Below are 27,907 nucleotides of genomic sequence, written 5' to 3'. Positions count from 1 at the left end.
TTGAGTTGGCTTAAATATGCAGCATAAGGGATGTGTGGCTTTTTTAAGCAATGAGACATGAATTTCCGCTTAAAAAATAAATGGAAGGACTAAGGTATTAAAGTTTACGATAGATAATACTTGTGACACCCTTCAAAACTTGGGCCATTATTTAATTCTCTCTTCCTCTCCACAAAAAGGCTCAATGTGGCTGTGAGTGGAGTTTTTTTATTTTATTTTATAAACGATAATGTTCTGGTCATTCTGTTTTTTCTTCACACTTAACTTTATTTATTTTATAAATAAGGATAATCTGGTCATTTTTGCTTATTCCGTTAAGATTTAACAAAAAAATTATAACAAAAGACGTGAATAAAAGAAACTTATACATTGAATACTCACATTGCAAGCTTTTAAACTTTGGAGTGAACATTTTAAAAGGCTTGACAGTTTGCAGGGTATAAGTAGAGTTTTCCCAAATAGATGAAGGGGAATGCTTTGCCCCAATTTTTTAGGTGATAAAAAGGATTACACAAAAGCATCGTCCCGCACCATCTGCTACTACTCTCGGTGTCAAGATACAACTTCTCTGGGATGATGGTGTAGCAACCCAAGGGGTGGGGGAATTGAGGAAAAAAACAAAACGAAGAAACAGGAAATTATAACTTTCCGACAAAATCTTCAGCACCAGCCTCTGAGCTATCTTGCTTGCTTCCTTGTATGCCAAACAAATTGTTTCCAAGGCCAGCCTGCATGGCCTGATAATTGCCACTTGTTCCACCGGGTCTTACTCCCATCTGCCCTTGGATGAGTTGCTGTTGCTGGAGGTACTTTGATTGTTGGTGCTGCTGCTGCTGCTGCTGCTGACGCTGCTGCTGATGCTGATACTGATGCTGATCATTCAACTGGAAAGGCAACTTAGGTGCTATGGGACCTGTTTGTTGCTGAAACATTGTTGCCTGGGGGTGCTGCATTAAAAGCCCTTGGTGCATTGTAGACTGGGAGGGCATCTGCAAACATTTCAAGGAGGTTACTAAAATTTCTTAGTCAATGGTTAGTTTTGGAAGGGGATGTTTACGAGCCAAATTCACCTGAGAAGGCATTGTTGGTGCCTGTGGTTGGGCATCAGCGATTTGAGCAAGATACGTCAAGTTTTGCTGAAGCTGGGCATGGTACCTTAAACCATTTCAAATGTCATATGATGATGATCCCAGGAAGATAAGTCAGCAGTGAGTAAATAATAAGCCAACATAATTCTCATCTCTTTTCTTCAAGTTGGAAAACCAAGCAAAAATATTGATCCTCAAGAAATTAAAGATTTAAGTATTCCAATCCTGATAATTTTGCATACAGCTTTGAATGAGATATACTAGAACACCATATAATTGTAAGATACTCATGGATATGAATACTATAAGAACTCATGGTGAAGTTGATGATAAGCCATCATACATTCTAGCACTCAGTTCAGATGCTGAAGCACCGGCCAGGAGGGTACACTAAAATAGTAATCTTATGGAAATACAAGACATATAACATTCAAATTTTCACCATGAGTTACTCCACGCAAATGTCATAACTACAATGATTTTTGTTGATATAGTGACCAATTCCTGGAAATTATACACAAAACTGACAAAAATTGGTGTACAACCAAAGAAAATCTTAGCCCAGTAACCTGTATTACATTAGTTCCTTTTGATCATGCAACCAATTTATGGCCATATCTATTAGGTCATAAGCTGTGATGTCTTTGTTAAACATTACTAAACAATCTCATCCCCCTTTCATACTTAGTGTTCAATTGGTCGTACATCTAATGTCTAACAAATGCATTCATTCCTAGTCTCATCCTTCTCGTTCCACTACTTACCATCTCTCAACAACTAGGTTCAATCTCATTTTATGGGGATGCAGTTTCATGTTAAAAAAATATCTATATTCATTGCAAGATTTTTTCATTCATGCATCAGCTATGCAAGTTAAAAATAACTGCACACCATACTGTTGCGTATGCTATAACATTTCATTATAGAACCTCTCTTCAGAGTTTTAAGTGAGCATTTTACGTTAGTAAAGGATTTGTATGCTGCTTAACCCCTCTAAACTAACACTCATTCACAATTTGCCCTTCAGAACTGCCAGATGCTCAACTGGCTACAGAAGTTGCAAGGTGTGGTGCAGAAGCGACATGCTGCTGCTCCCACACAATAGAAGAATAGATTTTCTTTTCCTTAACCCCCCATTGCAACCAATCCAACATAATTGCTTCACCAAGAATGAGCCATTGAAGGGATCCAGAAAGGAGCAGATGGCAGTCCAAGAACGAGCCATCTGGTCCTTCACTCTCATCAAAGAAAGGAGCAAATGGAAAGTGGAAAAAGTTAAGGGGGACAGTATCACAAATAAAAACATGAGTTTATATAGTTCAAGGAATTCAAGTTTAACCTAAAACAATCAGGCAATCAACTCACAACAGAATTACGAAAGAATATTGGACACAAACAAGAGAAGAACATTCCGTTAGTTTACCACTTACGGGGCACACTCGGCGAATTTTCCCTGGTTTTGGTTTTCCATTATTGCAAGAATCAACTCTTTATTCTCGTCCAGGTACTGCACCAAGCAAACGAACATCAACATCTACAAATGAGTGTAAAAGGACATTTTTCTTCCTTTTTTTTTTTTTTTTTTCCTGTTCAACGTCAGGCATAGTGCAAATTCCTATAAAGGTATCATGCCATCAAATCAACGAATTTTTTAGTTCAAACAAATTGAACTTGCATCCGAAAACATCTGTCCAGCCTTATTCATGATCAAATCCTAAACAACACGCATAAAAGTAACAATAATTCAAGCTTTCCATAGTCAAAACCATTCGTGATACTTTAAATAAGGGAAGAGACAGCACTCTTCACAACATGTTAATATATGAAAGCCCACCAAAGGTGCATACTGCATTCTACTGAAAACAAATGCAGATAAGAACATCAAAGGAAGTATCAGGTACCTATTCCTGTAAGATGAATGGCAAAAACACTCGCATTACTTGGGAAAATTGCTGCTTCTAATGTAATCATATACATTGAGATAACCATGTTTATCAGTGAAAATGCACCTCTTGATCAACTTATGGTGCCATTTTTTATGCATCAACCATATGACCCTATAAATCACAACCACAGGGCGTATTTCAATGAAATGTACATTACCACAAAGAGGGTTGCTACAATACATTCCCCTCACCATCTTCCCTCTTTCAACATTTTGATTTTTTCAAAAAAAAACAAAACAAACAAGAGAGAGGAGATGGTGAGGGGAATGAAAAAATATCATTTGCCTACCACAAATTACCCCTTGTCATCAAAATGCAATTGGTCGAACTGCATGTGAGACACTGTCCAGCCCTCAAGGAAAGATGTTAGATTTCAGTTACACAATGTATCAAACACTTCAGGATCAATTTAATGTTTCATGTATTTCCTTCTCAACCACCCCCACCAACCACAACCCTCCCCTCCCCCACCCCCCCCCCCCCCCCCCCCCCCCCCCGGATCACTTTCTAAAATAACTACCCACAAACAAATATAAACAGGACTAATCAAATTTCAATATAAAAGCCAACTGGGTTCTGAGTTTTCTCACACTTCTTCTATCATATTACATGGCATACCTAAGACACCCTATTTACAAAACATGCACACATTTTACACATACATAACTATGCACTTACACCCACCCACACACACAAACACAAGAATTATGAATACCTTTTGAATTTGCTCAGTTGTGATATTAGCAGTGGGAGTACCATTAAAAACTTGTGGTGACTGCTGCATCTCTATTCTCTCTTTACTCTCAACAAAAAATCCTTTGCCCTAGTTTTCCAACAAACGAACTTCAATGGGACCCCCACAGGTGCCACTCGGCCCACTCGCAATTTATATCCTATATTCTATTCAACACCACACTCCCCCAGAAAACACTGTTGCCAAGGCAAAATTTACTACGTCCAACTGTCCAAGACGAATACGCTTAACTTACCAAAAAAAACAAAAAAAGAAAGAAGATAAACACGCTTTTTCTAATACGGCGTCGTTTGAGAGACTCTAAAAATTGTTGCGTTGTCGTTTTGATCACAAACCGAGACAAGGGCTACAAAGAATCAGAGATCAGAAGAGACAGTGCCGAGAGAGAGACAGAGAGAGGACTAGAAAGAGGAAAATGGGTTACGTTCTGAGAGTTAGATTGGCGTCGTTCTTCACAGGAGCTGCAGTGGCTTCGTTTGTGGGGATTTACGTTCTTCACAGGGATTACAAGGTTGCCCAGGAGGCCATTTCCCAACAGGTACTGGGTACCAACCAAAGCAAAAAATCACCTTTTTTAGCGGGTCTTTGAATTCTTTTGCTATATGAATGAAATATTGGATTGCTCGTTCGATTTTGAATGTGGGTTTCGGAATATTTATGCGGAATTTTAGTATTCATAAAACCCATTTCGTCGATATGGATATTGAAACATTCGAAGGAATTTGAGGGTGGGGGATAGTTAATTAATTGATCATTAATTTACAAATATTTGGAGGACATGCCTAGCATGTTGTTGTATGTAAAGTTGTATTAGTATGTGGATTGATGGTATGCTTTGTTTTGAAGCAAGCTGAATGGGCTGGATAGGTGGGGAAATGGGTTGAGAGATCGAGATTTTACATCACGAATTACTTCCAGATAGGCATTGTTATGTGAATTGTTATGAAAACGGAAGTATATGGGAGAAGTGTGTATGTCATATTGAGTTTAGTTTGGTAGAAGAAGGCTTGGTGGTGGTGAATGTTTGTTTGTCATGGTTCAACAAAGACAATAGTTTCGAGTACAATAGGGTTTTTTTTTTTTTTTTTTTTTGGGAGGGGGTGGGTTTGATCCTCGTGTTTATGAGTAATGAGCCATGCGTTGAGTTGGTCTTGCTTAGAGGAGTTAGGGGGTTATAATTTTTAGGGTGGCTATGACATTTCTGTGATGGTGCTCAATCAGCCAATGGAATTGGGTTAGTTTCAGGGTGTATTTTTCTTTGTCCGAGGGACGAGAAAACAGAATGCTGGATGAATAGGATGGATTATGAGTTTTGGACACGTTGGACATTAGGTCAATCAAAACCAAGTGATGTTGCTTAGAAGTTTCCATAGTCACAGTTGCTCAATTGTCCTTCTAGTTTCCTGGCCTAGTGAATGATCGTAAATGCCTGAATTCAAACTGTTTTAGTTTGATTTTAGCTGTCCTCTTTCTCATAAATAAGCTGTTTAGGACTGTGTCTTCTATTTGTTGCAAGCTTCAATTTTTTTCTTCTGTTCTTCCCGCAATATTTTCAGCTGTTGCCTTGCCCATCTTGGAACATTCCTTATGTATGTAATGTTGCTTGTTATGTTTTGTCAAAGTTGACTGTAAAATAAGTCTTTTAGTTTGCCTCATTGGTGGTTAGCTTCTTGTTTTTTTTCTCATAGGTTTGTTTCTACTCCCTTATTCTGCTCCTATTGTACTCCTTCATTCCTTACGTATACATGCACACATGCATGAACTACATGTACTTCCAGGCTGTATAAAGGCATCAAAAAGCGTTTCCAAATTCAACTTTAGTGTTAATGTGATTATGCAATTGACAACTTTGCTATTAAGAGCGTGTGACTCTTTTGAGTCATCAAAGCATGCCACTACCTATGATACTAGGCCATTGCATTCATACACTGAGGAACCCAAGATTGAATCACTTCTGGAAACATAAAATGGGAGTAAATTACTGAAGAAGCACTTCAATATCTTGACAGTTTTGCCAAATTATGTTATTGTTTGCAATAAATTGTCATGGAACCATCTTTCCAAGTAAATTTGTAGTTGAACTCTAAAAAGAAAAAAAGGATTTCTATCATCCAGATAAGAAAAACTTTCATTTTCATTTTGCATTAGAGTTTATGCTTTTTTGGTTGACAAGAACTAAAGCATGATCGTTACCATTTTCAGTCATAACGGTTTCTTGGGTTTTCAAGGATGAACTATATGATCATTGTTTAGGCATTTTACTGGGTGGCCAGAATAAGCACTGTGATCTTTAATGTTTCTCTTTTCTGTGAGAAAACATGGATATGGTTTTCAATTATGACTCTCTATCTCTCTCTCCAGGTGAATGGCCTCACTGAGTCACTGGATAGACGGATTTCGGCTTTGGAAAAGTTGAAAGAAAGTGGAACTTCAGAAAATGTGGGGACGACAGAGTAGTGCTTTGAGGCACACTACTGCAATTTAATGTTATGGCTCCAAGCATGGTTTTTTCTTACTATGCAAATGGTTACCCCCCTCCCCTCTTAGGGAATAATTACAACTTGTCTTGTAGCATACACGATCTGTTGATGAAAATTTCCTTTGAATTTGAATTTGGATGGTCAGACCAGTTAAATTGTGTTTGTGATAGTTTTTGTAATCAGTAGGTATCTGCAAGAACTGATGCATTGTCTTTGTGAGTTATTCTCCTTGTATGCGGTGGTTGTGTTACTTAGTTCTGAAATGCGCATGGTGTCTCCACTTGGGAGCTATTTTGTATTAACATATTGCTTTCTCTGCTGTTAAAATGGTAGGCTTCAGCTCCATCGCAGATTATTGTGGAAGTTAAGTTTATTTGCATTCTTTACCGGCCTTAGAGCTTGTATGGGTTTGAGAAATAGAGTTTTTAAGTCAAAAAGAGTTTTTGGCCAAAAGTTTTATTTTAAAGCTTTGCTAAAAGTGCACTTTGGCTATTTTTAGGCTTTTTGCACCTTTAAAAACACTTTATTTTAAAAACGCTTTTAATTTTGTTCCATGGAGAATTATGTTGGGTGCACTGGTGCAGCATTGATTTTGAAGAATGATAGATATTCATATTTCATAAATAGAACATTGATGCTTAAATTAACTTGGAGACTCCTTCGGATCGGGATTCTCTAATTAAGTGCAGGAAATCCTAATTGGACTCCTTCAAGTTCCTAGTGGCCTTTTGGGCTCAAATTCTTATACACAAAAACATTTTGCCAACCTCGGGCCTTCACTGCACAAAAGCCTCGACATGGGCTTGTGACACATAATGGACTTAATTTCAGTTCTTTGGAGGGATTTAATATATGACTTCCATTTGGAAGACTTGAGGCTTTCCTTACCCATCAATGGCAATGGCCCAGAATAGCCGTGGGCAATTCGCTTGAGCCTTCGGTGGCTCGCATAATAATATCTTCAATTTTTATATCTTGAGGTAAATCTTCATTAATTAATTGACTGACAATCATGAAGAAGATAGGAGTAAATTTCTTCCCTGGACCTCTGACCATCAATATGTAAATAAATTACAGCACAAAGTTGTCACTCATACCGCTATTACCATACCAATAATTACACCACCCACCAATTAATGTGTAAGGGAGCACCACGCTCCTTCATTGCACCCGGGGTATATTGGTAACACTCATTTTTAGGAATGAGGATCTTTTCCATTTTATTTCAACTGGAAAATATACAGTTAATTATAGTAAAAGAGGTATTTTTGTTCATTCAAAAAGTGAAAAAACAAAATTACGTATCTACTATAATTATCTGAATATGATGTTGTTCCCATTTTCAGAGCCGGTGACCCTGAATAATCTTTCCCGTCAAGTTAATTTCAAATATTTCTTTAATATGAAATTGGCCTGCAGATTTTTGCACCATCACAATAAAATAAGTCATTGACAATGAAAAAATAAATAAATAAATGTACCACTAAAGCTGTGTTTCTTTGGAGGTGGTAGCTTGGCACTCGCTTAGTAGGGGGTCCATGCCGTCGTCATTGCCTTGTTGCTTACTGAGGGACATGTATAATTCACTCTCTCTCTCTCTCTCAAGCATCACATATTCACATGCATGAATTGGAGAATAATATAATATCAAAGGGTCGTAGAGCTCGGGAAGCTTAAGAGAAACTGCAATTGCCTTCCTCATTCCATACAATAAGATCTTAATTGTTTGGAAAGGTTTGTTCCAATATATATATATATATATATATTTTCTTTTGGGGTTTTTTTTTTTTGACTTATCATTTATTTAATTTAAGTGAAATCTGATATTTATTTTTATTTAGAACGACAAGAAGGGCGGTGCCGAGGTGAAAACGACAGGGGCGGGAGGCACATTCGAGAATCGAGAAGTAATGGGGCTCGCTCGCATGCCGAGGTGAAAAGTGAAAACGGCTCCTTTTTGTCTCAGCAACTTCGTTATTATTAGCTCATCAAAAAAACAAAAAAAAGAAAAACCAGACATTTCCTCCTGACCGAGTGATTGAGCATCAATCAATTATCAATGGGTGGGACTAGACGTCAGGGTTTGAAAGTTGGAAGACAAAGGAGATAAGAGAGAAGAGAAGAGGAGTGGGTTTGCTTTGTGCAAGTGATGGGGACACCCCATTTTTGCCTTGTCCAGCTGTTGTTTTTTTGCCTCTCTCATCGATTCTAATATCTTCACCTGCCACGTCTTTGCCCCATCCATCCATCCATCCATCATCCATAGCCTACCTATATTTATAATATGATATAGTATAATATAATAAAGTTTCCTCAATCTTCCTTGGGAACCTAGTTGCTTCGAAAGATCTATCAATTTCTTCTTTTTGCTCTCTCTGTCTAGTGTCTTCCCTCTGTCTCTCACAATTGGTGTCAATGAATTAGTCATTGTTGAGGATTGCGTTCATATCTCTTACTTTATATATACATCACTATGCTTTCTTATTCCAATTTTCCTCTGTCCAAAGTGGCAACATCAATGGTTTCTTACAAATATATATATGATCACACAAATAATGTTAGTACGTGGTTGTGTCACTTCTTTTTGGCGTGTAAGTGAGATAAAATTTTATTAAAAATTAACTAAATTACAACAAAGTCCCAAACCAATCAAAAGAGTTGCTAGACAAAAATCATAACAGGAATTAAACTCGATGCAACCAACTCTTTGTAGAGGATAGGTGTGGAGATCACTTGCACTTCAAGCTATCTCAACAGGAACTTCATTTTATTGGAACCCATTTGCATTAATTTATTATTTTTTGAAGTGGGTCATCATAATAAGATTATAAAAAAGACTAAATATGTTCCTCAAAAAAAAAAAAAAAACCAATTTTCTTTTTCGTTTTATTGTGGCCTTTTCTAGGCCAGCATATATCATTTCATCTGAATCAGTTGTAATTTGGTCAATAAATTACGACCAATCTCAATTTTAATTGTAATTGAGACTTGAGAAAGCGTTTACAATTATTCTGGACGAATAGGATATTATCATGTCAATCTTGATAAGGAATATCATCCTTTGAGTATCTTTCGGTCTAATTTTTATTTTTTATTTTTATTTTTTTTAAAAAATAATAATAATAATACAAAAACAAACATTAAGAATTATATATAAACCAAATGCAAATCAACGACCGTTTGGTCAGCCAATGAGATCCAAGCAGTAACCATCTTAAAGTCGTTTCTCATATTTGGACTATTATTTTATTTTGCCTTTCCCATGCAACTCCAATCAAAATGTCATTATTATATAAATTTCCCAGAATTTCATCTTTTTGTCATCCATAGTCCCACCTCATGTCTTGTCCACATCTCAATCCTCTAATTTTCCTCACATCCAAACACCATCACACAAGCGCTCGTCGACGCGCCTGTCAGGACACTCACTAACTGGATAGGGCGTACGATGCAATCGTCAGAGTTGACCCTTGGATTGTTTTTGGGGTATCTGACGCGTTGAGTGAGCGAGTGGCCTTAGGGTCCACTTGTTGGCTGTAATATTATAATAGACAGGGCAATCTTCGAGACAATTAGTTAGCGCATCACGTCTACGGCCATGTGGGCTCACCTTGTTCGTCTTCCGAGGCACAAAAGGGTTTAACGGTGCTTTTCTTTTTTAGGGCAAAGGGGGTTTCACGGTGCTTGTAACCATCAAAGTCTCACCGTTTTGAGTGCCCCAATAAGAAATTTCATTTTTCCTAATAAAAAAATGAGAAAAAGTCTCACCGTTTAACTGTTTCTTTTTTATTTTTAATGTGATAACGTGTATATATATATATATATATATATATATATATATATACCATTAAATATGTAAAATCTAACATGAAAAATGAAATGGAGATGTTGCTGGCCTTGCACAAAAAGATACCAACAACATTTATCTTGTCACACTCACACACCTCTATCAAAGATAAATAAATAGTCTCAAGGTGAGGTTCTAATATAATAGAGCAATTCTATACACCATTATTTTTATCACCTTTTGTCTCCAAAATTGACATAATTTTTAAAATTATATTTGAATTAAAATTTAGTAGTAATCGATTCAAAATTCAATAAAAATTTAAAGAATGATAAAATGGTATAAAAGGATAGTGTACATAGAATACCTCTTAGCCCAGTGGCGGATACACACGTGGGTGGGCATGGGCGCCTGCCCCTAGGACATTTTTTTAAAAAAATTTCTTAAGAAAAAATATTTTAATGCTCAAATTTTCCACTAGCTCCTATAAAATAAACCCAAAATTTTATGTCATTGACACTTTAGCTACTATAAAACCCAGCCCAGCCCAAATTTCTACCCAAAAATCAAAATAAACTAAAAGAGATAGTGTTTTACACTACTTTTTAGCTACTCGGCTATCACAAAATTGTTCTTTTGTGTTTGTTCATCATTGCTGGCTACTATGACACCATAATACTGTTATGTGAAGCCTGTGATAAAAGTTTTCATGTTTGAGCAATGAACCGTCTTTCGCAGACTGCAAGTTTATTATATTTGATTATTTTATTTCTGTCCATATTAAGATAAAACTTTTGAATATGTCACTATTTTAGTCTAAAAGCCTATCGGATGACTTTGACTAGATTATATTATATAAACTACACATTTTTTTAACTATTACTCACAGTAGATATTACAGCAAATTGGTGTCACCGTCTCAACTAACTTACAAATCAAATTCTATTTTTATTTGGAAAAATATTTGAGTGGATCAAGGAAGAAACAACCAACATCCTTCTATTATTATGTCCAGCGAGGAAAATTGGTACTCACTTTCCTAAGCACATGTGCATCGACTCCTTTTAGCAAGTTATGATGGAGTGCAAGTGTGAAACTTTGAGCCATTTTCCCAAGTGCCTCCTACGTATTAGGGGTGGCTATTCCGCTGTGGAAAAGGTCGTCGGGGGTGGGGGTGGGGGTGGGGTGCCCTAATGGTCATTTCCCAAAATGATATGGGCAGTGGAGGATTTAGTACGGGGTTTAGCTTTACATGCAGAAAACGATAGATGCCACAATAATGATGAGAGAGATAGAGGGGAAGAAAGTAGTCGCTTTTGGTAATTTGTCTACTAGCTAGCATGGTGCGAATGTTGGAAGCATGGAAGCAAAGCAAAGGCCGAGAATGGCGGCAACCCACTACTCGAGACCCATAAATCTCACATCAACCCCACAAACACAATACCATTACTCAACCGAGAGAGAGAGAGAGAGAGAGATTTGTATTAAAATATGAGATATGGGTCATGTGGTGGCCTATTAGAAATTAAGCTCTAGCAGCAGAAAACAAAAGAAGGTGGGTCGTCTAAGGCTCTAAACTCTGGTTTTTCTATTTCTGGAAAGTGGTGCGTTTTATTATCATGACTATGGATAGCTTTAACGTTTTTGACAAGGAAGCAAAAGAAAATAGATGTGATTTTCCCAAGTTTGGTGTGAAGCTGCAGGGCCTTGACGCGTTTACTAGCAAGGCGATTATGGGTCATGATGATGGAAATCAGCACCGTCCGTTTCCATCATCATCTGAGAGTTGGGTTGGCGATGGTGATGGTCCCACGTGTAACGACAGGGCTATAACTAACGATGCATACCATGTTGTTGCTTCTTGTTCTGGTGCCGCTGTTACAAGTGCAGGTACAATTGTAAGAGCTGTGCAGCCTTTTGACATTTCTCCCACTACAGCTCTTCAGACCGCCTCCAAGTCCCCAGGTCTGTGTTTCTTTCTTTTTCTTTTCAAAGTCATTGCAAAGTTATATTAATTAATTAGAGAGAGAGAGAGAGAGAGTAAAGGTAGTTTTGTCTGAGGCAATATTGAGGAATGAGGATTAGTGTTGTGTTTTTGGTGGTGTGTGTAAACAGGGAGGATGGCAACAACAACAACGACATCATCTTTGGGGTTTCCTTTTACAAATACACAGTGGAAAGAGCTTGAGAGACAAGCCATGATATACAAGTACATGATGGCTGCTGTTCCTGTTCCTCCTGAGCTCCTCATTCCCGTTAGCAGGACTTCCTCAGACCCTGCTGCTTCCCACTCTCCCTGTAATGACCCCTCAACTCTTGTTGACTTTTTGTTCTTCAATCTCTGCTTACTTTTATGATGGGCTACTATTTTCTTCTCCTTTTTTAACTGATCTGATGTGGGTCTAATTCTCTCTCTTCACACACACAGACACGCACACAAACACACAATATGCTACCTGTTTCTTATCTGTTTTTTGCCATTTGATGTGTGTTTGTGGCTGTTTGATGTGGGTTTGCTTAGTGTGTTGTATGTGCGTGTTAAAGTTTGTGCCTTTTGTTATACACACCTGCAATCTTTTCATGATGGGTTGCTTTCTTTTCCTGCCATTTCTTTGAGATTCTACACTAAAACTATGCTTTGTGGACAGTGGTTAGCAGTGGTCTGAAGCTGAGGCTGTCGAGCAGTACAGATCCAGAGCCAGGGAGGTGCAAGAGAACAGATGGGAAGAAATGGAGATGCTCCAGAGATGTGGCGCCTGATTACAAGTACTGTGAGCGCCACTTGCACAGAGGCCGTCCCCGTTCAAGAAAGCCTGTGGAAGTTCATGCCAACAACGACAACATCAAGAGGTCCCGCCGTGAAGATTATCAGCCTCTTCCTACTCCCCCTGTTTCTAACCCCACAATCAATACTAGTGCCTTTTCATCTCAGTTTCTTGGACCTACTTCCGGTCAGCCGTACCACCATCAGCCTACTGTTGTCTCCGTTGCATCCCAAAAAGAACCAAGGTGGGTATAATTTTTTCCCTTTTACGAGTCTGGTTGGTTGGTGGGAATGTTTTGGAAAAGAACAGGGAAAAGAATTTAAGATATTGGCAAGTACTTGTTGTTTTGAATAGGTGGGTGAAATTTAAGTTGTTGAAGCCAAATAATTGTGAAATGGGTAATATTATTGTGGAAATCTTAGATGGGTATTCTTGGGTCCTGATATGGTTGTGTTTGCGTTTTTAAGGAGCTTGGACTGGATGTTGAAAGGAGAACCTGTTCCAATGGCTACAACTGTCCAACAATGGCAATCTCTGATGCAAAATAAAATGGAATTAAGCTATGGGCCCTCGTTCTATAACGCCAATGCCTCTGCCTTCAAACAAAATTACTCAGAGGACCCCCTGAATGTGAATTCATATACGTATTTCAGCAGCTGTGAAGATCCACGGAACAAAGACTGTTGTTTGTTCCTCAACCCAGATATGGTTTCTAATCATCAAGAGCCTAACACGGGAACCACAAGGGGTTTTATTGATGCATGGTCTAATGCAGTAACAGAGGAGAACATAGCCAACTCTAGTGCCATGTGCTCTGTCTCATCGGACGGGCTCTCACCCTCTTCACTCACTCTATCAATGGGTGGCAGCAACTCCATTGGAGAAGAAATTGGTCAGATCCACATGGGCTTAGGCCAAATTGAAAGGGATCGAAACAATGAAAGTGGTGGTAGCAAATCCCATCTCTTAAGCTGGCTCACCCCTGCTGCTTCAGTTGCTCCCGCACCAGGTGGGCCTTTAGCTGAGGTGTTAAGGCCAAGCACGGTTGCAACCACCGCCGGGGCGGCATCCGAGCCGTCAACTCCAATTGCCGGGAACGGCGATTCAAGTAGTTCTCCAGCAATCATGGTCTCATCACCCTCTGGGGTGCTTCAGAAAACATTTGCTTCATTCTCTGATAGTAGTGGTAATAGCAGCCCAAACCTTGGGAGTTCAAGGGCCAATCCTGAGATCGCTTTGCCGTGGTTGAATTAGAGCAAATTGGCACCGTGATCTTCTTGAATGAACATGATGAATTACAGTTATTGTTCTCTTAGTTTCATTGTGATCTTAGTTTGGATAATCAGTTGTGTATCTGGAATTAGCTTTGTGGGATATTGAACTCTGTTTTTTTAAGGTCAAATGAGAATCTGTCTGGAGTTGTGGTTTGTGTTGACTCTGTTGACCATTGATGGAGGCATGTATTTGATCTACTAGCCTTTCGTTGTCTTTTTTTTTTTTTTTTTTAGCCCGACCTTCCTTTAAAGTACATATGGTCACATGAAATTGATGATGTCAATCCCTAGTACCTTCTGCTGAATATTGGAGCAATAACCGTGGTTCTGGCAGCGGGAAGACTAGCAATTTTTAACACGATTCACGAGTTCAATAAATATACAATACGAATTTAAACCATTACAATCAAAAGGTAAGTCCAGTTAAAGTTAATTTATATAATTTTATACTTATATAATTTTATACTCACGCCAAACATAAAATGCAACACTAAGATTTTGTCAAAAAGGGTCTTTATGTTGATGTGCGTGTCTTATTTTGTCAGATTCGATAACTATGGAGCAATGCATCACCCAGCTGATGCTTACGAGCCTAATATTAGCAGTACAAAAAGGGTACTCATCCATCAATCGGTTCTATCCGGCAGCACAGAACAGAATACAGTTTGTTTGTTCGGTACAGACAGGTTGATCAAATGGCCTTTGCTACAAACAGGTTAGGTCCATAGTTCCATGTAATTTAGATTAGTGTGCAGCATTTCTCATTGTCATTGGGGTACATGGGGAACCCATCCTTCTGTACATATAGATCTACCCCATATGCATCAAAGCCACCAGTTCCTGAGATTGTGGGTGCTACCAAATACAAAGAGCTTACTGTTCTGTTATGCAGGGCTAAGTATGGTTAAACATTTTTTGGCCTATTTGTTTTTTTTTTTGTTGGGTGGGGTGTTGGTTTATACTCAAGATACAAATGTGAGGGGCTTAATATAGAATTTACCTGTTCAAATAAGTTTTGAGTTGTTTATTTACTTGTTTGGACATATGGGTCTTATAAATACTTTCTCACGTTTGTGGTTTGAGTTACAAATTGCTAGAAATTCAAATATGCCCGAGAATAAATATTTGGGAAATGAAAATGTTTATTCATTGATTTCATAATTAGTTGACTTAGTTGTTATGCGAAAGCCATGTAAAGTGTGGATGAGTTTTATACTTTCGCTGTTCCCCTCAACTGTTCACAAAGTGAGAGGGACATGAAAACTCTGTTCAGATTTCAGAGCATTATTATGGTATAGCTATACCTATATGTGAATAGAATGTGAGTTTGCAAGTGGAAAATGATGTTGCGGTCTGCACATTTCCTAGTATAATCAAAGGCTCCAGTGTTGTTCATGATAAGCTAGACATTTTGTGATGAAGCCTATTGATGCAGTCATGCAACAGTCTTGCACTATATAAGACTAAGTTGCTACTTGTCAACATCAAACTTGTCAACGTTTTAGATTATCATTTGTCAGAATTCTAAACTATTCTAATATCAGAATTCTATACTATATGATATTAGGTTTTGAAACAGTCCAAATTGAGGCTGAAACGGGCCTAAATGACCAAAATTACCAAATCTTGGTTCAAGCAATTTGGTTGGACCAGCGAGCAGCGGTGATGACTCGGTATGCATTTTCTAGTAGATACCTTTTTCTCTAAGTCTCTACGTTCCCAGTATATTTCAGACCACCCACGATGATAATTGAAGGCTATTCCTCTGATTTGGCTATCTGGTCAAGATTGTAAAAAGTCACTGGTGAAGCCAAACTCAAAACTTGTCGATTGATGGTCTTGTTTATCTCTTACAGAACAATCTCAAACTCTACTCTATTCTCTGTCTTCTCCATAGCTTGTCTCTAATACCAATAAAGGAACTATGTAGAAAATGGAATGCAAGTGTTTGGAAGGATAAGTCCAAATCGAGTAAGTGTAGAAATCTAGAAGGAAAACAAAGAGAACGAATGTCAGTTAATGAAATGTAATTCTTCCTCCAACCTCCAAAATTCATAGACCATCATGCATGAAGAGATGCATTGTTTTTCTTCTAACCTCCGTAAAAGTTATCACCTTTGGTAGAGATGATTAAGGGTGGAGAAGGATGCATATTAAGTTGGAGGTCTAAATTAAGCAATTTTTTTTTTAAAAAAAAAAAATTATTTATTTTGATGAATAACTTATGCAATTTCTTAAGCGTCACTCTCATTCCACTTTCAAATTTGTTGAGGGATCTTCTTGGATGTCTCTTCTGCTTGGAGTCTGGTTTATGGAGAACATCTAGATCCTGTCAACATCTGCCTTGGTTCTCACTTTTATTGAATAAAGGTGGACACAATTTCATAGGAAGAATCTCTGTGAATCATGGTTAAAGATATGCTTCAAAAAGTACTCCCTCCACTATAGCAAGAAATCAACAATACAATATGAAAATTAGAAAAAAAAAACAATACAATATGAAAAGAATGTATCTGATCTGCTTTTGAGAGTATGGTTGTGAAGAAAGGTCATTAGGGAATTGATTTAAGCCTAATGTAGCATATTCGAGGCCCTGAGTTTGTAGGTTTCTCTTTTTCTATAGCCTTGGTTTTTTCTATTTTGTCTTCTATGTGCTAAAAACCTCTGTTTTGGTTAGCTGGGGGGTGGTGTTGAGCCCATTTGCTGGGTAGCTGCATCTGGCTAGTTTGGAGGCTTAAATTGCAGAGTACTTAGCAGGAGCAGAATAATACAAAACAAGATAGTTTAATGCCGTGGAGGCCAACACGGATAATTCAATTTTCCTTTTAAGAAAGAGTAATGAGATTGTCTGATGAACTCCATTAATGACAGTGATTTTTATGTCTCCAATCATACATTCTCATTCAACATGCTCCTCTCACATTTATACTTCATCTACCTCCGGTTCTGACTTTTAAGTAGACAATGCATTCACTTTGCCATGACCATCTGTTTCATTTACAGAATTTTCTCACCTCAAGAACCTCCTAAGATCATTGGTTAAAGGGGGAGATACTTCATCGCCAAGGCTCTCTGTGCAACAAGATGACATGTTTGACCTCTGCTCCATTCCAAGATGGCCTCCATGAATGTTCTTGTAGCTTGGGCTGTTTGAGTTATAATCAGAAGTGCCACCATTGCCAAGACCAACACATTGGTCAGGAGCTGGGAATGATAGGCGTTTTTTTGCCGACCCCGTCTTTTCTCTTTCTGGGGTTGAAGGCCTCTGCCTTGGTGCACTTTGTGACCGAAACCGAGCCTTGGCAGATGCAGTGGCAGCCATGTAGTTTGGCAATGCTGCGGTGGCAGCAGCACCACCACTCATTCCCATTCCATAGTTGTATGGGGAGCCTAGGCAAGGCACTGGGTGGTCCCTCTCTTCTTTTAAGCATCGAGGACTGGAAGAATGCACTTGGAGATGCCTTGTCCTGTACGGGGATGGTGTGATTGGTGAATGGTGGGTGAGATTGTTTTGAGTTCTATGGACAGGAGAGGCCACAGAGAATGAACTGGGTCTGTGTGGTTGGAAGCAGTGATGTTGATTATGTGATCTATGTGAGTAGGAGTAAGGTCTATAGGTGTCGATCTCAACTGTTTTTATGGGTTCTCTTTGATCGCATGAAACTCTGCCTTTGCTCTCCCACTGCTTCCTTTCAAGCCAATTAGGCATCTCTTCTACCTCTTCCTCACATGCAATTGGGTCCCTACCAGTTCTCCACATCTTTGATGCAAACATTGCAGAAAATTGTAGCAATGAGGTTACTAATTACTAGTGCAGTAAAGAAGATTGGGGAAAATGTGAAAGTTAAACAAAAGAGAGCAAAACCTGGTGAGAGAAGGCATTGGCCAGGGCATTTTCCCTTTTCAAGGCAGCTTCCTTTGCTCTTTGTAACATGGCTTGAATGTCCTCTATTGTTTGTGGGTGCTCATCCCAGTGGATCCAATCATCAGCAACGCAACTTTCATCTCTAGACTGCAAAGAAAGCTTAACAACTAAATCAAAATATGGGCAGCTAAAACTTAATATAAGATATCTTAAAACTAATTTAATTTCTTAGTACCATGGACTTGATTTCAGCAAAATATGATCCCCACAAGCTATTCGGTTCACTATTAATGGAGGAACCTACGCTTCCTTCTGTTGAAAGCCTCTTCTTACGTTGTTCACATACACGAGCTTGGACTCGAATCAGAGCCTGCATGCATCTGAGAGTCATATTTGCTCGCTTTCGAACGTTGTGGCCTCTTACCAGGGCCTGCAGCTTCACCAGCCCTTTCAGTGCCCGAAGAGCTCTCCTTGCCTTCATAACCACAACCATTAGTCAATCAAACTACTTTTGCATATAACAGCATTGCATTTTTGAAATGACGTGGGTGAAAAGAAGTCAATTTTTACTTTCACCTCGTTCCAATTGTATAACAGTATAAAAATTACCGACCAGATAGCCTCTGAAGGCAGTCTGAATGACAACAGCAGCAAAGTGTTCTCTCCCAAAGATGGGAGGCCTGGTGAGCCGTACAACCTCTACAGCTGCTTGGGCTGTTGCTACAGCCGCATGAGCAGCAGCTGCGGTTGCCATGGCTACTGCAATGGCATGTCTTTGCTCAGCATCAGCAGCCTCAAAAACAGGATCGGTTGCCACAGTCGTCACAGAACTAGTTCTTGCTTTCATGTTAGCTGTAGCGGTTATGGTCCTTGCTTCGCAGTGTTCCACAATCGTTTCCTGATTCGAAGGCTTCCGGAAAATCCATCTTCTCTTCCCTCTCTTCTGCACAAACCCAGAAACACATTTCACGTACACAAAAAACAAGATGATGATAATGAACAAAGCGTTGGAGGAAATTAATTACACACGTTTGTACCTTTTCTTCTTCCTCCTGCTCATTTTCTTCTCTCCTTCTACTGCTTCTCTTCTCATTCTCCTTAGTAGGAGACCTGAAAGCCCTTTTAACAGCAGTCAACCACGAGCTTCCCCCAGTCTTCCCCATGAAAAAAAAATCCTGCTACATCTAAGGCAAAAGCAACCTGCTGCAATTACAAGACTCTGGAGATTTTCTTTACTTTACAGGAGCTCTTCTGTTTGAGTAGTTGGCATCTTTAAATGCAGAAGGCACAGAACTATGAATGAGGGGAAAGAAACAAATAATGTAGTCTCCAAGTTGGTTTTGCTAGCTAGCCCATGTATGTGGGAGCAGACCCTCCATTATATAAAATCCAACGGCAACATTTGCACTATATAATGCTAAAAGAATTGAGTGTTTTTTGTGGCATGGTAAACACTGTCTGGAGTTTTATGTCAGACAGTAAGAGACAACATGAAAGAGAGGGACTACTCTCGAGACTGATGAAAGCAGGAGCAGAAGATAGGGGGGGGCTTTTGAAGCTTTTGCTCTTTTATGTTTCTGTAAAAACAACTAGGGAATTTTCATGGCTTCACGCGTAACTAGAGCATTGTTAAGTAAATTTTTATATAAAGTTTAGTTAAAGAATATATATATATATATATATATATATATATTTGTTTTCTATTTTAATAACCCATTTTTTTACCACAATAAGTGGTGGTTCAATGATATCAAGGCAATCCTCATGTGATTAGGCACGCACTAGGGAGCGAGCTCGAATCCCGCAATAAAAATCTCTCGCTCTTTATTAGTGTTAGCCACCTTGAATTTTATTGATCCTTTTGTGAAGCTGTATTAGGTTATGACTCAATTGGTCTTGAGAGAGCGTCTGCGGTTTTTTGTTGTCTAGATCCTTCCTGAGCAATTCTCAGTGGGTAGGTACTACTATGGTCACGTCCAAGTAGAGTAGCCATAGTTGGTCGCCCCCTTACCTTTTTGCTCAGGAAAAAAAAAAAAAGTACCCACTTTTTCGAAGCATTTACATTTGCTCAATATTTTAACTATCAACTTTTACTATTACTATTCATTAGGCTCAACATTTAAAAGATTATTTATTTATTTATTTTCACTATTCTAACAATAAATACATAATCAAATTAATTTTTTATTAACATAAATTATACATTGTTGAACTATAGTACTCAGCAAATTTGTTCAGCGCAATAACAACTTAGCAAGAATACTTTGCTACAAAGCTAGCAAGAATAACTATTTTAGCTAGACTAATGAGTGCTTAATAGACACTTGTGTTATTTTTCAGCCTAAGCGTAGGGATTGCCCGGACTCCAATGGTCTTATCAGTCGGACTCCAATGGTCTTATCATCAAGGCTGTATTTCAAATAAACCCTCCATGTGATCCAACTTATGGCGAGGCTCTAGCAGCCCATCTTGCCCCCTCTTTGGCGTTAGATTTGAAGCTTTAGAAATTTTCTCTAGAAGGGGACCCTCTTGTGGTTATCATGGCTCAAGACTGGAAGATTGTAGACATTATCTCATATTACATCTCTATCATCCAAACCTCCTTCTCTTGAATGGCTCAAAAGATACACAGCGCTCACCATGTAGTTTATTGGGCCGCGGTTAGAATTTACTCTGACTGCATTCCCACTTACTTTTCTCCCCTCTCTTTTGTCCTCATTTGTAGTGGCAAAGATCCACCTCCCCCTCTGGTGCTTTGGTTCTCATGTTCTTTGTTTTCTTTTTTATTTTAATTGAAAGTGTTCTTAAAAAAGATAATAAAATAATAATAATAATTAAATAATTAAAAAAAAAAAAAAAGACAATTGTGTTCTTTTGGGGATTTGTGGGGGAAGAGACACGGATGATGTTTATATTTAGAGATCCTCCAATGGGAAAGAACAAAGAAGCATGCAAATTTCAGGGTTATTTTAGTAATGCAAGGCAGCTAGGGAAGTGCTCTTGGAAGGTGCCACGTTGGGATTGGCTGTTAAAAGGAATTTTACCTTGTAATTTTATTGTTGAAAGATATGGGTAGTCCCCACTGGGTGGACCAGTCAAAAGTGTATAGGATTCTCTTGCTTTCTTTCTATCAGGGATGCCAAATAAAGTTACTTCTTCATACTTTTGAGAGGTTTTCACGTGTGCCCAAATTTTGACACGTCATTATATAATAATAATAATAATATAAACCTGAATTTTTCACCTACGTCCACCTTGTGCAACAATGACAATTGATACCACTGACTGCACGCACCGTAGGCAAGCTTTAATTAGATTGGGCCACATTGAATCCTGCCCGCATTTAATGTTTTTTGGTTTTTTCTTCTCATTTATTGTTGCACTTTGGTCCAACAGGGTACGATGAGAGGTGGCGGAGGCGAAAATGGGCTTTTTCGTTTTTCATTTTTTTTTTACCACCGACTTTTTTTTAATGGAGGTTATTTTTGCCTGGTTTGTGCCTATAAGCAAAGCAAATGGACCTCCGCCCCTACGGAGGAGGACCTCCGCCCCTATCGAAAATGCAAATAGACCTCCGTCCCTACGTAGATCAAATATGGATCGGCGAGGAATCGATTGTAAAATTACCTCTGCGTTCACAACTCTACTACAGTGCATATTCATGTTGCACTCGAGATTAAATAGGCTTTAATGTATTAAATATACATGTTTTAGTGTTTGATATAATTATTTGAAGGATATTTATCATTTCAATATAACTAACTATAATTTTTATTTTTATTTTTTAAGGAATATTATAAATATTCATTACCTCAAAAAAATCATCAAAAGATCACACAAGCATAAAAAATTTCTCTCTCCTTACAATATCACTTATACTAGGTGGGGCATTCTCCAAGTAAGTAGACACAATGACATAGATGGTAGCCAATTGTGCTAGCGTGTGCACAGCTTTATTGACAACCCTTATTACATGCATAAAATTGGCGTTCTCCAACAAAAACAGCTCTCATTGAATACAATCTATAAATTGCCAATGGCTACACAAACGTAAACCCTCTGAAGTAATAGCCTTGATAGCTTGCAAGGAGTCACCCTCAAAGATGATATTATTATAACCCAAATCCTTGCATAAAATAATAGCATTCAACTCTGTTAGAACTTTGGCCACTGTTGGCTTAGTTTGAAAATCAAGAGACAGACTACGTGCAGCAAGAAAATTACCACTTTGGCCACTGAGTCTTGGGCTGTAAGTCCTAGCCCTACCATTAGGGCGCCTGTGCATGTTTTAGATTAGGGAATGATTTGAAAATAATACAAATCACAAGGGTCAAATTTCAAACCTAGTTTCTTCCACGTACAAGCATAACATATAGAGCTTTCCCTGAAAGAATGGGAAACGAAATGTCTTTTTTGGGTGGTGACAATTAATGGGTCCAAAACTTTCACACAAACTTTCAAGACCCTTCTGCAAACTTTCCCTACTTTGCCTCAAATCCTCCCCACTAATCTAACAATCCCAATTCAATGTACTACCTCGTTAATTGGTTCAAGAGAGTGGTTTAACCGCACGCCTGAAAAATTAGGGGGTGTTTGACAAATGGGATGGCCTAAACACTGTAGTTGATGTAGATTGATGTGATAAAATGTAAGAATGTTTGGTATAAAAAAAAAATGATAAAGTGGTATGGAAAAGTGAAAAAAGTTTTGTTTTGTAGTGATTTTTTTATTTGAATAATAATAAAAAGTGAATGATTTGATATTAAAAGTGAAAAAGTTAAAATGTTTTGATGTTAATTTTTTAAAAAAATTGTGATAAACGGTATTTGGCCCATCCCCATCCCCATCCCCATTACCAAACAAACCCTTAATTTGGGAGCGGTCAAATCATCTTAAATATTTCATTAAAGCTCATTTTTATCATTTAATTTTCTGCCATAGTACGTGCTTGGAAATGACAAAAACAACGCTTGGGAGTATGAAATGACTTTGGTCATAAGCAAAGCATAAAGATCAAAGAGACTACAAAAGATTATATGAACTTAAAAAATAATAATAATAATAATAATAATAGTAAAATAAAATAAAATCTCTTTAAACAGATAAAGGAGAATAGAAGCTGAGAAATGAGGAGAAACAGAAAAGACAAGGTAAAGAAGAAAATCATGGAAAAGAAAAAGCAAGCTAGTCTGATGATTGTGACAGACCAATTGTTCTTTATGCCATTGAAAACCCAACCCCAGAATTAGGTTGAACTTTGTCAGATATGTTTCCTATATATGCTTTGTTGTTGAAAGAGTGATATACTATCATCAACAAATGTAAAGAAAGATAGATTTAAATCTAAATGTCATACAATAAGCCAAAGAACAAAGCATGTTGCAGTTGTTTCACAGTTATATACATTGGACACATTGTCTCCAAAGAAGACTATATATGTGTCAGCTGCTAGAAATAATGGACTAATATTTTTATATCATGTTATCTCACAACTTTAAATTGATAAAAATAATAATTTACTTAATTATTTTAATTAATATTCTAACATGTTTTACAATTTGGATTGCTATTAGGATAGATGACGGTAGAAAACCATAGTTTACACAAATGTTTATTTTGAGGTTAGTTTAAGACTCTTGCTGCATCCTGCTCATCCATATATACCCATAATGTAATCTACACTAGTTACACAAAATGACAATCAGGAAATGATCAAACTCATGAACAACTAAAGTTCTCATGATAACTCCTTGTACTGCAAAAGACCATAATTACGATAAATAAGACAACAATTACACACAAGAACACTACGATTTATGTATGGTTCAATCTCTCAATGTAGGTACATCCACGGGTAGATACAATCACGAAAAAATTATCTCAATCGGAGCAAAAACACATATTTCAAGCCGAGCAACGCTACTCTCGGGAGTAGAACTAGGATTTTAGATGATAGGAGGACCAAAATAAAAACGAAGGCAAAATATATATATATATTGAAGGGCACAACTCATAAAAAAACTTAGAATTTAGAGAGATTTAAAAATTTTGAGGGGACGAGTGACCTCTCAAAGCTAGGGGTAGTTTCGCCCATAGTTACTGTTGGATCAGACTTTTGACGATCTCATCTGAAAAATAATTAGTGTTCAGTAAGAAAAATCAAAGCTTTTTATGACAAAAAAAATACATTCATTTTATATTGGTGTCCAACAGCTATTTAATTATCACATTTATTTTATATTAGTTGGCATGATGTGTTTTAAAGAACAAGACCCTAGACCCTCTTTGACCTGTTAATTATATTTGAAGGGTATTTTTGTTTTTTTACTTTTTGATAAGACAAAAATATCTATCAAATATAACTAATTAGAAATTATCCTAATTCATGTTTTTAAGTGATTTTTAATATCAACTATTAAAAAAATAAAAATAAAAATCATTTAAATTAAACTAATATAAAACAAATATAATAAATGAGTGTGAAGAGTACCGACATTATAATGAGTTAAAGTCGGCTGCCAAAAGCACTCCCGATATAAGTCCAAAACCCAGTAGAAAAAATTGAAGCCACACGTTATGGTTGAAAAGTCACGCCCAACACTCCAAAAAGGGGAAGTAACAGAACTCTTCCGTGATGAGAGAGAGGAGATGGGTATCTTCACCTGCTCTTTATTTCAATTCTTGTCCACGTCACTCTCCATGTTGTCCATGCTATCAACCTCTTGCGATCCCTTTATGGCTTTGTAGATCATTGAAATGTTCAAATATCCTTAAACGGGTCTATTGCAACCCCTTCAATTCTCACGATTGAATGTTTTTCAGTATCATGTTAAGGAATAATTGTCCCAAAGCAAGCTTAGAATAAAATTATCTCATACTCCGGGTCCGAGCCAATTCACTTTAAAATCAAATGATATAAATTTGTGGTAAAATTTATCATTTAAAAAATAGCTTATAAGAGAGAGAATTCAAGAGTTTATATACAAATATTTAAGATTGTACTTCAATAACGTTAAGCACTTAATATAATGTTAACAGATTATTAGTTATAACAGGGGGGACAAAAAAGGATGTGAATCATGTGATACACTTGACCATCTTCTAAACAAAGCAACTACTTAACATATTCATTTACTTACAGGTAATTTGGTGTTAGACACCTACGTTTAATTTACCACTCTGAATAGTCCTAAGCACTGATAAGCGCCAAACTTTCCTACAGATCATGCAAAATGGTTTTGTTGAGTTTTTAATCTCTAAGTCTATACCAATATTTTAACAATCACATGTTGAGGATGAAACTCCTTTCTTTTTTTTAAGTGATCCAAGGGAATTAGGAAAAAGCCCATAGCAACCACTTTGTAGTAGGGTTTAATTGTTAATTATCAACTTGTCTCTTGCTTACAACCAAACATAAACCTAACAACACCACAAAGATCAAAACAAACCAGCCCCTATTTTTTATACAAGATTTAACACAAATAAACATGTTGAGCAAGAAGTGGATCGATAAGAACAACTACTGTGAGTACTTCCTTGTATCTTATATGACAAAAACCATTCATTGTTTTTTTCTGCATGTTTCCATGTTTATATTTCAGTGAAGGAAGAACATGGTCATGAGACAAAATGCTACTACTGTATACATATCTAATAACTACTGAAAACTTTACTCGCTTCCTTCGGGGATGGATTCAAGCTTCGGCTTCCAATTTTTCGGGGAATCAAGAGAATCACACGTTTGTTTCTCGAGCCCCAACAGTACATCTTCAACTGATATCTGCTTTGTCAATAAATCTTGCAGCTGTTGTTTCGTTATAACAATCTTAATCCTCTTTACACCAATATCGACGTCGTCATGAGGTGTGGATGAAATATCTGCAGGAAGCATGTAGTAGACTTTTCCCATCTTCAATTCATAGTTGGGTGGGAGATGCTCCGAAGCTTCCTTGGATAAACCAATTCCTGTGCCGGAGAAGTTCACCAAGATATCCTTAACAGTGGTTGGCGTGCTGAACTCCAAAACCTTTCCATCCATCTTCACAACCTGTAAAACTCTCTCACGCTTTGCTGCAACATCTGTGATGCAGAGTCCTTTACTGGGTTTACTAGGAGCAACGCAATTCCCCATTTTGCTTTAGAAAGAGAGAGATGCAGTTGAGGTTTTATGAGCGTGGAGCAGAGGCAACACGGTATTTATATATTAATGAAGGAAAAGATGGGGTTCTTTTATTTATTTTTAATTGGATGTGGGGAAGGGAAAAGGGAAAAAGAAAAGATGGGTTTGTTTTGTGTGGAGTGGAGCGGTAGAAAACTATCTTTCTGTGACAAAAAAAAGAATAGAAAAGAAAAGAAAAAGTATTAATTGTGAAATTGAAGGCAAAGGAAAGAGGCAGCGAGATATAAATTGTGTGTAAAGAAAGGGGAAGAAGATGAAATTGTCAACACGCATGCAAGATAGGTCGGTTAGTGGGAAGGTGGCTTATTGTCATCGTTTAGCTACTGCTGGCCTTAAGCTCTGTATATTTATACAACTAGAGGCCCTGTTGTCTGTGTCACATGGACCCCCTTTGCTGTAAATGAACTCCATCACTGTGCAAGTGGCCTAGCATTACAGGTTAGGCAGCACTTTAGACTAATCTAAAGTTTTGTCATTATGGGGCATGGGCCAATTTTGAATATCTTGAAGGGTAAAAAGGTTTGTCCATATATAAATATTAATATCTTATTATTATATATAGAGACCCTTGATCTCTTTTTAATTTATTTTTTTTCTTGTTCTGTGTACTTACATCATCTTTATGGTTTTGGTTGATCTGTCAAAAGAATGATCATAACCCTAAAACTTGTTTGGTGCCTTCCTGGTAATGAAGGGGTAGAAAAATAAGATAAGCTTTTATAGTGGGGCTTAAGTACTCTTTCCCCAACTCCAATAGTTTGCTTTCTACTCCATTCCTTAAAACTAATATATATATCTCTACAGGGGTGCACTTGAGTTGATTCGATCGGGTAGTTGTATGATAAGGCCTAGCTTTTGCGTTGATTTTTCATGCTGAGGTGCAGTTGACTCATTATGGTTTAGGTCCCATTGGGAGATGGTTTAGGTTTTCATCAGGTGATCTGCTTGTTGGTTGAGCAGTGCCTCTCACAGATCATAATCAGCTGAAAGAGCTTTGCAGGATTTGATAGGAAAAATGGATCGGGATTTTCTAGAATTTTTTTGTCCGAACTTCAAAAAATTAAAGAATCGGAATCCTGGTGCGACATCCCTTTCCATCATATATGCAGCTCATTCTTTCTTATTAACGTAAATTTTTTGGGATAAACGATGATTTAATATAATATTAGAAAGTCCAAACTTAATCTTGTTATTATTCATTTCTCATTTCAAATAAATATTTTAAATAAAGAAATATTAAGTTATAAATTAATTGATTTGATATCCCACTTGCATGTGGAATAAGTGCTAAACCAATTCAAATTGGCATAAACAATTAATCTAATAAAACGATTATGAAAATACAAATACAAAATCAAAGTAGCACTATGTCGAATCTGCATTGAATACAGTAAATAATTATTAAATATTTGTTGCTAACCCACTAAACCTTCACTCAGTAGCAAGCAAATCTACTTGTCTAAGTGCTCGTAGATGTTAATTAATGGAACCTCCACTGAGAGAATCTCCTTATCACATATCTTGGAAAAAGAATGGTGAAATCACAAGCCAAAGATTTCCTAATTCCACAACAAGTTGACCTCTAATTATAATTCTTTTGGAATTACTGCCTTCCCAAGCCTCTTCAGTCCAACACATCCAAATCCAGTGTACCTAAACCCCAATTGGCCATTTCTAGCCCTGGCCAAGGGCTTTTGAAATGTATTTTAGGGTTTTTTTTGTTTTTTTTTTTAACCGTCGAAAAAAAAACTTGAGATTAAATTTAGATC

The 27,907-nt window shown here is 37.5% G+C and overlaps 5 protein-coding genes across 8 annotated transcripts; 2 read left to right on the top strand and 3 right to left on the bottom strand.

The window, feature by feature from the left end:
* Positions 1-348: 348 nt before the first annotated feature.
* LOC132191998 (GRF1-interacting factor 2) lies at positions 349-3,966 on the bottom strand. The gene is made up of 4 exons (XM_059607172.2): positions 3,750-3,966; positions 2,519-2,595; positions 1,071-1,155; positions 349-989 (listed from the first exon to the last, which is right to left on the bottom strand). Exons 1-4 carry the CDS (start codon positions 3,816-3,818, stop codon positions 639-641), a joined length of 582 nt encoding a protein of 193 aa, XP_059463155.2. The 5' UTR covers positions 3,819-3,966; the 3' UTR covers positions 349-638.
* A 159-nt stretch (positions 3,967-4,125) lies between these two features.
* On the top strand, positions 4,126-6,570 carry LOC148587788 (ABC transporter A family protein). Its single transcript, XM_088513941.1, has 2 exons — positions 4,126-4,326; positions 6,150-6,570. The coding sequence occupies exons 1-2, from the start codon at positions 4,204-4,206 to the stop codon at positions 6,243-6,245; spliced, it is 219 nt and encodes a 72-aa protein (XP_088370067.1). The 5' UTR covers positions 4,126-4,203; the 3' UTR covers positions 6,246-6,570.
* Positions 6,571-11,417: 4,847 nt separating this feature from the next.
* Positions 11,418-14,255, top strand: GRF7 (growth-regulating factor 7). Of its 3 annotated transcripts, none has more exons than XM_059586731.2 (5): positions 11,420-11,610; positions 11,759-12,020; positions 12,171-12,353; positions 12,704-13,064; positions 13,288-14,255. In XM_059586731.2, exons 2-5 carry the CDS (start codon positions 11,789-11,791, stop codon positions 14,072-14,074), a joined length of 1,563 nt encoding a protein of 520 aa, XP_059442714.2. In that variant the 5' UTR covers positions 11,420-11,610; positions 11,759-11,788; the 3' UTR covers positions 14,075-14,255. The 3 variants fall into 3 exon arrangements, with proteins under 3 accessions (XP_059442698.2, XP_059442714.2, XP_059442707.2); XM_059586724.2 differs by having other exon boundaries at positions 11,753-12,020; XM_059586715.2 differs by having other exon boundaries at positions 11,418-12,020.
* Positions 14,256-16,859: 2,604 nt separating this feature from the next.
* Positions 16,860-19,441, bottom strand: LOC132174964 (protein IQ-DOMAIN 17). Of its 2 annotated transcripts, none has more exons than XM_059586744.2 (5): positions 18,997-19,441; positions 18,573-18,902; positions 18,195-18,434; positions 17,960-18,118; positions 16,860-17,854 (listed from the first exon to the last, which is right to left on the bottom strand). In XM_059586744.2, the coding sequence occupies exons 1-5, from the start codon at positions 19,120-19,122 to the stop codon at positions 17,105-17,107; spliced, it is 1,605 nt and encodes a 534-aa protein (XP_059442727.2). In that variant the 5' UTR covers positions 19,123-19,441; the 3' UTR covers positions 16,860-17,104. The 2 variants fall into 2 exon arrangements, with proteins under 2 accessions (XP_059442727.2, XP_059442735.2); XM_059586752.2 differs by having other exon boundaries at positions 17,960-18,106; positions 18,997-19,438.
* Positions 19,442-25,398: 5,957 nt separating this feature from the next.
* On the bottom strand, positions 25,399-26,244 carry LOC132167683 (uncharacterized). Its single transcript, XM_059578693.2, has one exon. It carries the CDS (start codon positions 26,088-26,090, stop codon positions 25,629-25,631), a length of 462 nt encoding a protein of 153 aa, XP_059434676.2. The 5' UTR covers positions 26,091-26,244; the 3' UTR covers positions 25,399-25,628.
* Between the last annotated feature and the right edge of the window lie 1,663 nt (positions 26,245-27,907).

This window comes from Corylus avellana, chromosome 2 (genome assembly GCF_965113065.1).
Source record: "Corylus avellana chromosome 2, dhCorAvel1.hap1.2, whole genome shotgun sequence".
In the NCBI taxonomy this organism is placed as follows: domain Eukaryota; kingdom Viridiplantae; phylum Streptophyta; class Magnoliopsida; order Fagales; family Betulaceae; genus Corylus; species Corylus avellana.
This window is presented reverse-complemented; position numbering and strand designations above follow the sequence as displayed.

Excerpts from the sequence above, each read along its gene's own strand:
- LOC132191998 (XM_059607172.2), bottom strand. The coding sequence starts at position 3,818 with ATGCAGCAGTCACCACAAGTTTTTAATGGTACTCCCACTGCTAATATC. Across the intron at positions 1,156-2,518 it reads AAATTCGCCGAGTGTGCCCC|GTACCATGCCCAGCTTCAGC; the intron begins GTAAGTGGTAAA and ends AAATGGTTTAAG. Across the intron at positions 990-1,070 it reads CACCAACAATGCCTTCTCAG|ATGCCCTCCCAGTCTACAAT; the intron begins GTGAATTTGGCT and ends AAATGTTTGCAG.
- LOC132174964 (XM_059586744.2), bottom strand. The coding sequence starts at position 19,122 with ATGGGGAAGACTGGGGGAAGCTCGTGGTTGACTGCTGTTAAAAGGGCT. Across the intron at positions 18,435-18,572 it reads CTGCCTTCAGAGGCTATCTG|GCAAGGAGAGCTCTTCGGGC; the intron begins GTCGGTAATTTT and ends GTGGTTATGAAG. Across the intron at positions 18,119-18,194 it reads TTGCTGAAATCAAGTCCATG|CTTTCTTTGCAGTCTAGAGA; the intron begins GTACTAAGAAAT and ends TTAGTTGTTAAG.
- LOC132167683 (XM_059578693.2), bottom strand. The coding sequence starts at position 26,090 with ATGGGGAATTGCGTTGCTCCTAGTAAACCCAGTAAAGGACTCTGCATC.
- GRF7 (XM_059586715.2), top strand. The coding sequence starts at position 11,675 with ATGACTATGGATAGCTTTAACGTTTTTGACAAGGAAGCAAAAGAAAAT. Across the intron at positions 12,021-12,170 it reads GACCGCCTCCAAGTCCCCAG|GGAGGATGGCAACAACAACA; the intron begins GTCTGTGTTTCT and ends GTGTGTAAACAG. Across the intron at positions 12,354-12,703 it reads TGCTGCTTCCCACTCTCCCT|TGGTTAGCAGTGGTCTGAAG; the intron begins GTAATGACCCCT and ends CTTTGTGGACAG.
- LOC148587788 (XM_088513941.1), top strand. The coding sequence starts at position 4,204 with ATGGGTTACGTTCTGAGAGTTAGATTGGCGTCGTTCTTCACAGGAGCT. Across the intron at positions 4,327-6,149 it reads AGGAGGCCATTTCCCAACAG|GTGAATGGCCTCACTGAGTC; the intron begins GTACTGGGTACC and ends CTCTCTCTCCAG.